Genomic DNA, 13,290 nt, shown 5'->3' on the forward strand with positions numbered 1-13,290 from the left:
CAGATCTCTCCTCGGACGGGAGGAGAGAAGGCAGAGCGAGCGGGGGCGGCAGCACCTCCCCGGGGGATCCCCCGAGCCCGCGTCCGGGGTGCCTGCGAGCCCCTCCAGCCGCGGCGCCTGTTCTCGAGCTTTATTTCCCGTTCCCCGGCGAGGGAAGAGGAGGGGCGGCGGCGGGGAGCCCTGTCGGGATCCCTCGGGACGGCGCGGGGGCGGTTGGAAAGCCCTGAACAGGAGTGAGCGGCTCCCACCGAGCCCGGCACAGCAGCAGCGCCGCGTTCCCTTCCCGCCGGGGGCTTCCCCCTGCGGGGCCGCGAGTGCGCATGGGGGCGGCGGGCGCGGAGCCGGGAGCGCCGGGAGCGGCTCCATGAGGACGGCAGGCCTGTCCGCGCCCCTGCCGCCCGCCCTGCCCTGCCCGCGCTTCCGACCCTGAGGCCCTCGGCTCGCCTACGAAGAAACTTTTCCGCAGCGTCCGAAGATGGAGCCTGCCGGCATGGATTATTTCTGCGAGCAGGTACAGCAGAAGGACGTGGGCCGCAGGATGCAGGTCGGCCAAGAGCTGCTGGAGTACCTGGGCGACCCGGCGAGGTCCTCCGATCTGGAGCAAGACCAGCAGCGCCTTGATAAAGTGATCGACGAATTAACAGCGTGGGTCAACTCCAGTAATTTTAAGGTGAGGCTGCTCGGCGGGGCTCGGTCCGGGGAGACCATGATTCATCATGGTAGGGAGGTGCAGAGCCCCGGGTTACTTTTTTAATCAGGTAAGAGCAGAAGTAAAACTACATTTGTGCCAGTATTATCCCTCCCCGCACAAAGGGGAATTCCGAAATTTTGGAAGGGTGGTTAATGTTTTATTTTGTCTATCCTTAAAGAAGCGGTAATAGGGATTTTGGTTTTGCCTTTATCGTTGGCTAGGTGGTGTTTTGGTTTTGGTTTGGATTTGAGGGTTTTTTCGCGGCATTGTGTTAAACCCCCTCACCCCTCCCCCCGCAACTATATTACGCACTGGGATTGTGTTCCTTACTCAGAAACAAGGGAGCTGATGATTATTTTTCGTATTTTTTTCTTGCTACCACTCCCCTTCCATGGTGTCTGCACTTGGGTGTAGTGTTTCATGGGGTTGCCATCGTTTTCTGCAGGCCGTAAAGAGTGCTGCTCCACCGGATTTGTATCACGCTGTGTGTATTTTAGCCGATTTAAGGAATAATTGGTTTCTTGGGGTTCCCTCTGTGAGTTGAAAGTTGTTTATGTCGTGTTTAGGAGACTTTCCCGTGCCTGGGAAGTTATACAGTATCCTCACAGCGGCCCGATGATGACTCACGTTTCGCTTTTTCCTGTGTGCGTGTGTCTTTTAGACGGAGCCACGGGAAAAGAGCGATCACTCCCTCACCCAGCGTTAACACTTGCGAGTTGTTCTGACGTCGGTCAGCCGATAAGGCGATTGACAGCGCAGTTTTAGTGCCAAGGACAATCGCGTTCGCATTGGCGATTTTTTTATTTTATTTATTTATTTTGAATTTTGCCCTCCCCGCGGTGCGTGTGCGCGGCGCGGCCGGGGCAGTCCCGCGCTGCCGCCGCCGGGGGGCGCTGCCGGGCCGCGCTGCGCGCCTGAGGCTCCCGGCCGGGCCCGCTCCGCCCTGCCCTGCCGGTGTGATCCGCCCGCACTTTGGACCTTTAAACTCGCTGCTCTCAGCTTGTGCTCGCTTTTTTCTCTGTTTCCTGAGACACAGGAGGAGGGCAGTATGTTCCTGAAATGGATTTTTTTTCTTCCCTCCACTGACTTTAATCCGCCAGCCTTTGCACGTAGCAACTTCTGAGATTGAGGTCTGAAAAGAATAAAGGCTTAACTCGATTTGCGCATATGATTTATTTATTTTGGAAATAAATCTGTCTGTCAAGGTCGGGTTAGCTTGAGGAAGTAGCGTGTGCTGGACAAATATAATTTATTTATCTTTAAATCCATCATCTGAGGGCAGCTGTTGGTGAAAAAAATGATTAGTGCAAGACCTACACAGGTCTTTAAAAATACCCTTTTTCATGAAGAGTGCTAGCTTCTTACTTAACAGGGTAATGTAAGAGTTTCTTCCTGCACTTGTAAATTAACAGAATTAGGCGTTAAGACTGGAAATTCAATTTTCAAGATGTATTTTTCATAGTGCAAGACATTTTGTTTGCTGTTGATGTAAGGTGACAGAACTCCAGAGCTGTTTGGACTGTAGGATCAATGAGAACTATGCTGTGCTCCCCAAGCATCAGTCACAGAAGGGAGATCCCCTAGTTCAACCTCCCTGCTAAAGCAGATTCACCGAGAGCAGGTAGCACAGAATCACAGCCAGGTGGGTTTTGAATATCTCCAGAGGATACTCCACAACCTCTCTGGGCAGCTTTTCAAGTCCTCTGTCACCCTCAAAGTAAAGGAAATTTTTCCCTCATATTCAGATGGCGCTTTTGTGTTTGAGTTTGAGCCTGTTGCCCTTACTACGTGGCTGGCTACTCCTGAAAAGGGTCATGCAGAATGAGAGTATTACAAATTCTGAGAATTTTAAAGATTGCTTGCAAAATCATTACAGTATTTTTGTTACTTCTTCTCTATGTCCACTTACTGATGGCTCTTCGTTGTGTTTCAAAGCATGGTGTTAGTCACGGGTTTGATTCCTCTAGGGGCCATCACTTCAGAGCTGGGCTTGATGATTCTTGTGCGCCCCTTCCAGCTTGGAAGATTCTGTGACTATATTAATGACAATATAGTCATTAATATAGCACAAGATCATGGGTGTTTTGCTCACAATCAGTACCAGTGTTCCTGGCTGTGGTAGTGACTGCTAGTGTGTGCTGCATCAAAATGCAGATTAATAGTCTAGAAAAATGGCATGTGTTTCACTTGCATATTTTGTCTCATGCCAGCATAGACGTTACACATTTAAATGTTGTATCCTATTTTGTTATTGCACTCAGGCCCTGAACAATAGAAGGTAATGAATCCACAGACTTGTGTCTTCTCAAAAAAAACCGAGTGATTTTTGACTGCTGTATTATTTAACATATTGTTGGTCACCCTCTACCAAGAAATTGATACATAGAGCACTTAACAATTCTGCTTATCATCTTTCTTTTGTATCTTGCTGAAGGTCTTGGTGGTCTCTGGAGTCCTAAAGTAATGAATCCCTCCCAGTTGACATGACTGGTGATATCACAAGCAGTGATAATGGCTGGAGACTCAGAACTGCTGAGCTAGATGAATTGGAGATACAAGTGGGGAATGATGGAGGAAGTTTTGATGGAGAGCATTATTTCTGCTCGTGGTGATGGGGATGGATAATAAGGGGATAACTAATGTCACGTGCCCTGAACATGCCATATTTTTTATTCCCACTGAAATGTCAGTTCTTGCATGCAGTGTACTCTGCTGACTGTACTGAAAGAGGAGATGCATGATCTGAGAGCTCTGGTCTCAACTCTTAAGCTGTGCTTGTGAAGAGAAAACTTTCTATAGTATGCCACCCTAGAAAGTTTTTGGCTCATGTAACCCGAAGGGAAAGACTCTGGAGGAGTAATAGGAGGGTTGGCTTGGCAGGGTTGATAGTGAGTGGGGGAAAAAGAGAATAAGCATTCAGTAAACAGGCTGAACTCAATGATCTTAAAGGCCTTTTCCTAAACCATTCAATAATTCTAAATGTGGGCTACTTATCAGCAAGGCTGAATTAACTCATCCCCAAAAGATTTTGGCCGCATAAAGCACAGTGCTTTTGCTGTTCTGAAGTTTGCAACTCTTTATAGTTATTGAATAAACAACCTGCCAATTCCAAACTGAGAGAGCAGATAGGAAAATTTCTGAGTTCATCTAGCTCATTGAAGTGGAAAACACAATTACTAGCTTGAGTTACCGGTAAAACAGAAAGGTGGGATTAAGAATGTGTTGACTCATCTGCAGGTGGTTCAGGGTTGTAGTGAAAATGGGTTGCAGAACATAGGGAATGACCTAGAGAGAGATGAGTCAATGTTGAATTATGAGGACTTCAGTTGCCATGTCTATGCAGTGATGAATTGGCTTACAAAGACTCAAAAGCTTTGCAAAGCAGGGAGTGCACAGAAGATGTGCATAATTTAAACTTTTATTTTGTATCTCACTAGAATGAAAGAATTTCTCACTGAAAATTGGTTGCTTGGTGATGTGGTTTGTTTTGTATTGGTTGGGTCTAATCTCTCTCCTTCTACAATGCAGAGATTTGGGGTTTTGGGTATATGTCAGTCCCTATCCCCCCTCCCTCAACTGTTTTCCCAAGGCTGTGAGGAATAAGAATAGGTAAGTTGAATGCAGAGTATTAAGAGTTGAGTGATAGAGTTATTCTGCTGGTATTTGGTCTCACTCTGAAATATTTAGCAATCTCAGGAAATGGGAACAATGATATTTTTTCTGTTTGGACTCTCAGGTGAACTTCAAACAGTAAATGAGTTACCCATTTTGAGAGTGGTACTGCTGATAGATATTTGCTGGTGTTACAGGGTTAGCCTGGATCTTCATCTAGGTATATATGAGTTTTGTTTAACACATCTGTTAGGTCTCTCTCATGCTCAGTAGTCACTTGAAATAATTACAAGATTATCTAACTGTGCAGTCTGGTGACTCAAACTGTTCTATGTCTGACTCAAGTAATCTGGAAATCTGCTTTGAACTCCTGCTGAAGAGATGTGGGATGGGGAAATACTGCTTTTAATGTGGAGCTTTGCAAATCTACTCTTAGTTGTTAGTATGTCTTTTAAGAATGCCAAAATTGAACAATTACTCTCATTAAAATTATTGTTGAGCAGCAAAGCCACCTTTTGGTTCTTTAAAGAAATCTGATCAGAACTAACAAAACTTGATCAGAACTAACAAAAAACTATGACTAAAATGGTGGTAGTTTTATATGAGAAGAGTAATCAGGAATGTTTGTGACTGCAAGTCACTTTTGGATTTCTTACCTTTGTGGTCAGTATCTTGGCTTGTTTTATTCCTCAGCTGCAGTAGAAAAGTAATTAATAATCACTAGTTTATGCCAGAGCAGCAGATTGTTTGCCATGGGAAGAAGAAAATCTGATTTCGCTCTATCTCTTTCAGATAGTGTGGATAAACTGTTTCTTTTAGGCAAATCCTTGGAATTATCTCAATCTGTGCATCTTGAAGAGTGAGATTTTTCTGAGGTTTGTTTGTCTCAATGCTAAATGCCAAAAGATACTAAAATACCAGTAATGTTGGTGTTGCATTTTTGTATTTCCTTGGTTTGGCAAGTATTTATTTTGGTTTGTCTTTAGTTCAACAAAAGGCCAGCAGGAGGAGCTTTCAATTTCCAGAAAGGAAGGGAAAATTTGAAGTGTAATTTTGCAGATAGGTAAAGACAAGTGGTTGGGATGCTTGTCTGAAGTACTTGCAGAGAGATGACAGCAGTTAAAACTTGGCTGACCACACATATGTGTGCGAGGTGGAACCTACTATTTAAAACCACCTGAATAAAGTGGAGATACTGAGATCTGAAAAAAGAGAGTTCAGAGATAAAACATGTGGAGTGGGACATTTAATTAGAAATGACCGAATGCGCAAATGCAAGATGTGGGGTGTGTGTGTGTAGCAGACCTCAGGAAGAAAATGTCTGGGTTGTTTTGGATCTGAAGTTGAACCCAAGCCAACATATGCTACACAAAAGGCAAATGCCATAGTGAGTTGTAGGACTGTAAGATGCAGGACAGAGAAATGGAATAAAGGAGGACCCTGCTAAACCTTTATTTTCAGTTACTGTGTAGATCTCGGTATTTCCTTAGTCTTTGTTAGCAAATTCTGGTAATTTAAATGTCTTTGCTGAAGAAGAAATGTTTGACTTTGAACTCTTTGCTGAATTTCATTCTTTTTTTCTTCAATTTTTGTTTGATTTTGGCTGTGTTTTGTTTGATTTTGGCTGTGTGGGAGCTACTTTCTTTTTTCTATGTAGTGAGAGTGTGGTTTAACCTGTCCATGTGTGAATCCAATTTTATTTTTCAAATTCAATTATTTGATTCCTTCTTGAGTAATAATTACTGTTTTTTTAATGTAATATTTATGTTCTCTTCATGATACATTAGGTGTAATGGAATATTAGCCAAATAATCAAGCAGATCTCCTGAAGACAAGGGGCACTTCCAAGAAGTTTTAATTATTTTAATTAAAATGAATTTTGTCTGGTCTTTAGCTGGGAGTTGGGAATGTATAGTCTCAAAGTCTCAGGCATGTCCTCCAGAGGTGGAATTGGCAGTTCTCAGTTGTTTTGCATTGTCCAGTTGTTTTGTGTTATCCAGCCTGTTGCCGGGCTTGCAAGGGTCCCTCAGGGGTGAAGAGAGAGACGAGAATCTTGACTCCATGATCAGAAGGCTGATTTATTATTTTATATATTACATTAAGACTGTACTAAAAGGAATAGAGAGAAAAGTCTCAGAAGCTGCTAAGCTAAGAATAGAAAAGGAATGAATCAACAAAGGAGCTCTCTCTCATGATGTCCCAGAGAGAGCTTGGTCTTTGATTGGCCCTTAATTGTAAACATGCAACATGGGCCAATCACAGGTGCACCTTTTGCATTCCCCAGCAGCAGATAACCATTGTTTACATTCTTTCTCTGGGGCCTCAGCTTCCCAGAAGAGGGAGAAATCCTAAAGAAAGGATTTTCACAAAAGATGTCTGTGACACAGCCTAACTGTACTCGTTGTTGAAACTGCAGCTCTGCTGCTCATGGGGCCAGGTGTTCTGTTCCCACTGTTGTTCCTGAGGCACTTAACGTTTTGTCCATGTTCAATTCATTTTCCAGTGTTTCAGCAAGCTGAATTGACTCATGTTACAGGCAGTTTCAGTGCACCAGATCAAATGCATCTGCAGGCCAAGAGGGATAACAGGAGGGTCACTTCTAGCCTGCGGTTTGATTGATTTGGCTGTGGGTAGAGAGCTTTCCCAGCCCTGTGCAGTGTGTCAGAGGAGGGGTGCATCCTTCAGGGCAGGGCTGGCAGCAGTCAGGGCGTGTGAGCCCGGCGATTTGAGCAGCTCTGCTGATGGAAGCAGTCTGTGTGCCTGCTGAGGAGTGGTGCTGGTGCGTCATGCTGCCCGGCTCTGATGGCAGCGCTTGCGAGGCCGCTCGGCTGGAGGCCCAGGGAGGAGACGCCTCAGGAGGTGCCTTCTCTTGTTCTTTGTTGGGCTGCTTCCCCAAAGTGGGCTGCTCTTCAGCTGCATGAATGCTGCTCTTCCCACAGCAGAGGAGCTGCTGCAGAGGTGGGAGTGAGTAGCAGAGAATGGGGGTCACTGTATGCTTGATACAATTTAAATAAGAGGAAATGGGAAAGGAAATAAGAGACCTTGGGCACAAAAAGAATTAAATTCTTTTGAAAGAACTGAGTCTTAAAATAAAAGTTTCTTTGTTTTGCACCATCAATGTGCTTAGAAAGGCTTTCAACTGCAATTTTTTTTGGGCAAAAAAAGTTTTTTAATTAATTATTTATTCAAAAGAGAAATACCATACATCTCATTGTCTTCCCACTGAATCTTGCTTTTAAAGAAGCTCTGTTTGGAAACTTTTTGCAGTGCAGCGCATAAAGTTTTAGCCAGACAATCTCAACAAAATGGCTTACAATGTCAGGTGTTGCTGCATCATATACTTTTGGGTTTTGCTCACAGTCCTTGGAAAAATATTTATGAAAAAATTATTACAATAGATAAGGGAAGAATGTTTATGCACATGTGAAGTGAACTGGAGATGCTCCGGTAATGGATCAAGCTGGAGGCAGTACACAAGTTTTAGAATACTGTATTTTCCACATAATACAGAACAGTTTGGCTCATACTTGCAGTCTGAATTCAGTTTTGATGATGAGAGATTTTGAAATAGCAGAAGGTTGTAAACATTTTTTTTCAGTGATCATTTTGAGTGTTACATCAATGTGTTCTTCAGAATTAGCTAAAAGTTTCTTAATTAATGTGGGCAGACAAGATAGGAAGCTGAAGTTCCCAACTTGGGGAAAGGTCATTAAAGCATATTTCCTTTTTTTTACTAACCTCTAGAATTTTTATGAGAGCACTTTGCTTGCTTGTTCTGGCTGCAGTGCAGGAGATGGTCAGCATAACAGGGACATCCTAGAATTGTGCCTCTTGGGAGATCCCCTGAAGAAGCCAAGCCTTTCAGTGCAGCAATACACTTGTCACTCTCTAGATAAACACGGGTGATTCATTCAGCAATCCTCTGGTAGTGTGGTTGCTTGCACAGCGTCACTGAAATGTTCTGTGGTTGACCATCACAGGAGAATTGTGAAGGGAAGGTTATCAGAAATTTGATAGTCACATGTATTGCACTAAATAGTTTATTTAGTTGTTGTTTTGCACTGGGTGATTTAAGATTTGCACTGAGTAGTCTTTATATTGCACTGAATAGTTTATGTTATATCAGATGGTTTGTTCACACGGATTTTTACAATAGTCTATACCCCTTTTGAGACAATGAGGTTGCAGCTGGCAGGTAGTTTAACAGTAGCAAAGATGGGATGCTTAGGAGAATCTTACCTTGTAGTACAAAATATAGTTGCAAAACATTTTGAAGGCAGAGGTAGAGGGGGCTCTGCATTTGCTAACCAACTTGAACTCCCAATTGTTGAGCTTGAAGACTTTGTTAGATAGCAGCAACTCTGCTCTCTCCTTGAAATGTGATGTGATACATATTAAAAAAAAAACATGCCATTGGAATTGGAAGTGTGTCATTAGTGCTCTTGAAGGTGAAAGACACAAGAGAATGGAAATAATGCTTCCTTGTCAGCTAAAATATCTTCAGTATAGAAGATGTGTGTGGTAGCTTCAGCAGCTGGGTCTGCAGTTTTGGCTTCTGTCAGCAGAGGCAGCTGTCCAACTGCTGCTGAGTGGCAGGGAGAATGGAGTCTGAAGATGTCGTGGCTGGAACTGAAAAACCACACAGGTTGAAGAAATGACCCAGAAAAATGGAAATGTCCTTCTGCTCATGGGGCCAAGGGCATGCTCAAGTATCTACAAGCTTTTGAGTCAAGGGAGGGAATGGAGTATGGATAGATCTCTGCAGATGGGGGAAGTGGATAGAATTGGAGTGGGAAACAGTAAAGGGAGCAAGAAGTATGGAATAGGGGAGCAGAAGTGTGTCCTGAAAGATGAGTAGAGAGAACTAAGAATATGAAACTTGAAGAAGTCAAGTACAAGATAGTGCACAAACATAAATATTTTTGTTTCACGTTGAGCTGCTTGCAAGGTTCTTGAGATTATGAAAATTAAGAAAAGTGTATCTTGTGTCTTGGCTGACAATACTTGTGAAAAATCATCCCATGAAGTTTTTGCATATATCTTGTTCCAGCAGTGCAGTGCTGGAACAATGCTTGCTCTTGCAGGGCGTAGTTGTTTGGCATGCTGTGTCCTGTTTGTCAGTAGTTGTTAGTGATACCACAGCCGTCCCCATGGTGACAGGAAGTCCAATGCCTTAAATTCATTCTTTGGAGTCCCAGATAGGGACCTCCATAATTCCCCCATTAGATTCTCATGACTAGTTCACAGATCCTGTTCTACAGAACCCATATTTCCATGCACAGTTCAGAGATCCTATGACCAAACCCAAGGACATTTGTATTAAGGTTATTTGGCAAGTTACACAAGTAGGGATGTTTTCCTGGTAGTGTCCTGCCCCTAGCTGTCCCCCACAGGGATAGGAAATTACAGAACCACAATGAAAATAACAGTAAGTATGCATGGTTATCCAGGTATGGTTTGAAGAACAGCATTTCTTTTTCTAGGAGAAAACTTAGATGCCTGGAAGTTGTCCACAGAAGGGCAGGGGAAGTGCTGGAAAGTGTGTGCAGAAGGAGAGCTGGAAAAGGATCAAGCTTGCAGAGCAAGAATAGGCTCAATTACTAATCACTGGTTCTATTCATAATCGTTTTTTTGTTGGAACATCTTGATTTCTCTAAAGAGTCTGGTCTTTTTTTATCCAGAACAGATAAAATATTTCTCAGTTGGTTTGGCAACTTTGTTGTGATCTGAGAAGTCAAGGATAGGCTTAATATTGGCTTGTTAAAGAATAGCAAATAACCAACTGTAGTTCAAATGAGCCTAAATTTCTTTTTCCCTATGAACTTTAAAAGCACTGTTTAAATGCCTCAGACAATGGTAAACTGATGAATCACTCTCAACATACAAAGGCTCTTTCTAGACAGCAAGCAAAAGGCTTAATGAATGCAGAGTAAGAAACAAATCCATTGATTTTAATCCCAGAAGGCATTCATCCTTCATTGGAGCTGTTGGGGAAAGAGGAGTGATGCTAGTGAAAGGTTTTTCTGTTGATAGTGGACAGACTGTGTTGGTAAATGGTCCCACACAGTGCCTCAGAACTTGGAACCTCTTTGTTGCAGGGCTTCTGCAGAACCTCTAAGTTCTGCCTCAATTTACATTTTTTAATTTATTTTTTTTTTTTTAGAATGGTGTTTATGTGACCCCATATAAATTAGAAGCTCTTTCCAAAGGGCTGCTTGAATACTGCACTGATGAAACCTACCAGGAGATGGTGAAGGTTAGAGCACTGTGTATCAGAACAGAGAAATATGAAAACTGATTTACAAAACCAACAGGTGGTAGTTCACTTGCTATCCTCTGTAGCTGTGTGGTACAGCTGACTTGTTTTGTGAAGTGGAATGAAAGCTAATTTTTTAGCAAGAGCAGTTTTCCATTACTTCAGCTTGTGGCCACACTGACATTTTAACTCTTCAGTTATTGTGACTTCATACCTGTTACCTTTTCAGAGTTGCAGACCACAGAAGACTTTGCATGAGGTAAAGCTCATGCACGTGTGCTTTACTCTAAGTTTCTTAGTTCTTCATGAGGATGGAAGTCTTCAAGACAGATTTTGCAAAGGTAATCTAATATGTGGAGAAGAGAGAAACTTTTAAAATTGTATCTTAACAGATGAAAAGGCTCCTGTTTGTGCAAAACACTTGCATGGAAAGGTACCTTAAAATTGTCAGTGCAAGTCTCAGATGAGTTTGTAGTCAGGAAACAGAAGCATAGGAAAACTGTGGCTCCAGAAGGAATTTATTTCTTTCAGACACTGGTTTTTAGACAGAGCTTTTGACTATGGTTTCATATTGCTTGATAAGCTGGAAAGTAACATTAAAGGAAAAACCTTGTGGAAAGCCTTGACATTACCACAAAAGCTAATTTGTATAATTCTTTTTTGTATAAGTAAGTTACTAGGTATAGTATACCATTTCTCTAATCTGTAGATAGTTACTTCTTGGCAATATATTAATTTAAGCCAGTGATGCCATCCATTTATATATGCTATCCTGAGCTTCAGTATGTAATAGAATTGTGTCTGGGTGAGTTGTACTAACTACCAACTAAGTTTTATATCTCCTTTTTAAAAGCAGATCTGTTGTGCAAATACTGAATTTATTAAAATCAGCTTCATTGTGTGGTTGCTTCTAATCCTGGGATTTTTGAGGACCTTTTTTTTCTAGTTTCCTGTAGAAACAAGGCTTGTATGATGCCGTGTGCATGGGCCATGTGTATCACATGCATATCCCGTCAAATTTTCTTCTGGCCTTCTGCCTAGTGTGGACAATTGTGACAGATAGGGACCTTAAGGAAACAGAGGGGTCCAAAAAATGCAGATCCAAATGTTATGAAAATAAACAGCTAATAAAGGAGATGAGTTCTAGTCATGAGTTCATGGGGAGAAATGTGCAGTACATGTCTTACTAGAAAATAAAGAGGAGGAAAAGCTTGAGGAGGTTGTTCCTTTCACAAATGGTTGTTCCATTTGCACCTTCACGGGCAGCAGCAAATTGAGGTAACTACAAGTTGTGAAAATGCAGGTTCTGGTGTTCATTATGAGCTATTGTAGGAAATACAAAAGGAAGTCTTGGAACAATATGCTAGACAGTAAATAGCAAAAGTGTCCCTACTTCTTAAAATAATTTTGTCAAATTGATAATTTCGGTTTGTGTTTTTGTTTCTGTATTAGTGGATATTGTTAACTCATCTGGTTTCTGTACATGAATGGGAAATGCCTCAAAACTCCAGTAGTATTTTGCATTTCCTTTTTTTTTTCTGTTTTGGTTTAGTTTTTGTTTGGGGTTTTTTTTTCATTGTTGTGGGTTGAGTTGGTCTTTCTTTTGGTTTCGTTTTTCTTGATGTTTTCATTTGGTTTGAGGGGGTTCTTTATTATATTTTAATGAGCAAATGAAATATTGAGCTTCCCTAGTTTAACAAGCGAGTGGAAAAATGGTCTACTCTGGACCACTAGGGAAAGCAGAATTAGCTTCTCAATTATTTTCTTTTGGGAGTTTGGAAAATGATGTAATGACCTTAGTGGAAGAGCTAAGTGGCCAGAAGTAAGCTCCTGGAGTAAGCTCTTAAGCATCTGGGAAACATTTAAACCATGTCTTTGTTTGGGTTTTGTGGCTGAAAATAGGAAAACATTGGATTTCTAATACTTATTTTCTTCTGTTTTAAGACAAGAATTAAAAATCTGAATTGCTCTGGTACATGTAAATAAACTTGATCCATTTCAAACATATTCTGATAACTTTGTCTTGATAGGAACTTTGAAAGAATTCTTAGCTCTTCATCTGAAACTTTAATTTAAGATAGCTTTTCAGCATACTTGCATTTCTATGCTTAAGTTATTTGCAATATATTTTAAAACTTTCCTTATTGATCTGGTTTATAATATCTAATGCTTTTGTTTCAACAGGTAGCACTACTGGGATTAGATGTTTTAGGTGCCTTTGTTGACAGACTGTCAGGACGCTTTAAACCCTATATAGGAACTGGTAAGTGAAATACAACTTTTTTCCTAAGACCAAACAGTAAAAGATATTTCCTCCCCTCTCTCCTAGCAGCTGAAGTGGAACTTATTGAAAACTTCTTGAGCTAATTATAATGTACTGGCAGGCATTTTACTGGTGTTGGAATTGAAATAATTGTAGAGTAGCATGTCAGTATTCATTTGTCACTGATTTCTTAGGTGGTGCTTGGGATTTTTTTAATGGTTCAAGGAGTGCCTTTCCAGTAATTAGTTCCATGCTATATGGTTGCTTACCACTCCCTGAGACAGTCCCCTAAAATTTACATTGAAACACAAGTATTATCTTCAAGTTGTGTTAAAGATGGAAGGTTTTTTTTTCAGATCACTTTAATCAGAGATTTATGCCTCCTGAAGCCTGTAGTCTCAGAGGATTATGTGGTCCACCTTCTGTTAGATAACTTGACTGTAGCTTTTAGTAGTCTAAAGTTTTTAT

At 41.7% G+C, this 13,290-nt stretch overlaps 1 protein-coding gene across 19 annotated transcripts in view; it reads left to right on the forward strand.

Moving 5' to 3' along the window:
* The first annotated feature begins 293 nt into the window (after positions 1 to 293).
* The window catches only part of CLASP2 (cytoplasmic linker associated protein 2), a 148,582-nt gene continuing 135,585 nt past the window's right edge, over positions 294 to 13,290 (forward strand). For all 19 annotated transcript variants that reach the window (XM_064704948.1, XM_064704952.1, XM_064704950.1 and 16 more), the window contains exons 1-2: positions 294 to 670; positions 12,744 to 12,822. In XM_064704948.1, coding sequence (XP_064561018.1) covers positions 476 to 670; positions 12,744 to 12,822 — 274 coding nt within the window. In that variant the 5' untranslated portion in view covers positions 294 to 475. The remainder of the gene's footprint in view (positions 671 to 12,743; positions 12,823 to 13,290) is intronic.

The sequence above is a fragment of the Zonotrichia leucophrys genome, chromosome 2 (assembly GCF_028769735.1).
Source record: "Zonotrichia leucophrys gambelii isolate GWCS_2022_RI chromosome 2, RI_Zleu_2.0, whole genome shotgun sequence".
Taxonomy (NCBI): domain Eukaryota; kingdom Metazoa; phylum Chordata; class Aves; order Passeriformes; family Passerellidae; genus Zonotrichia; species Zonotrichia leucophrys.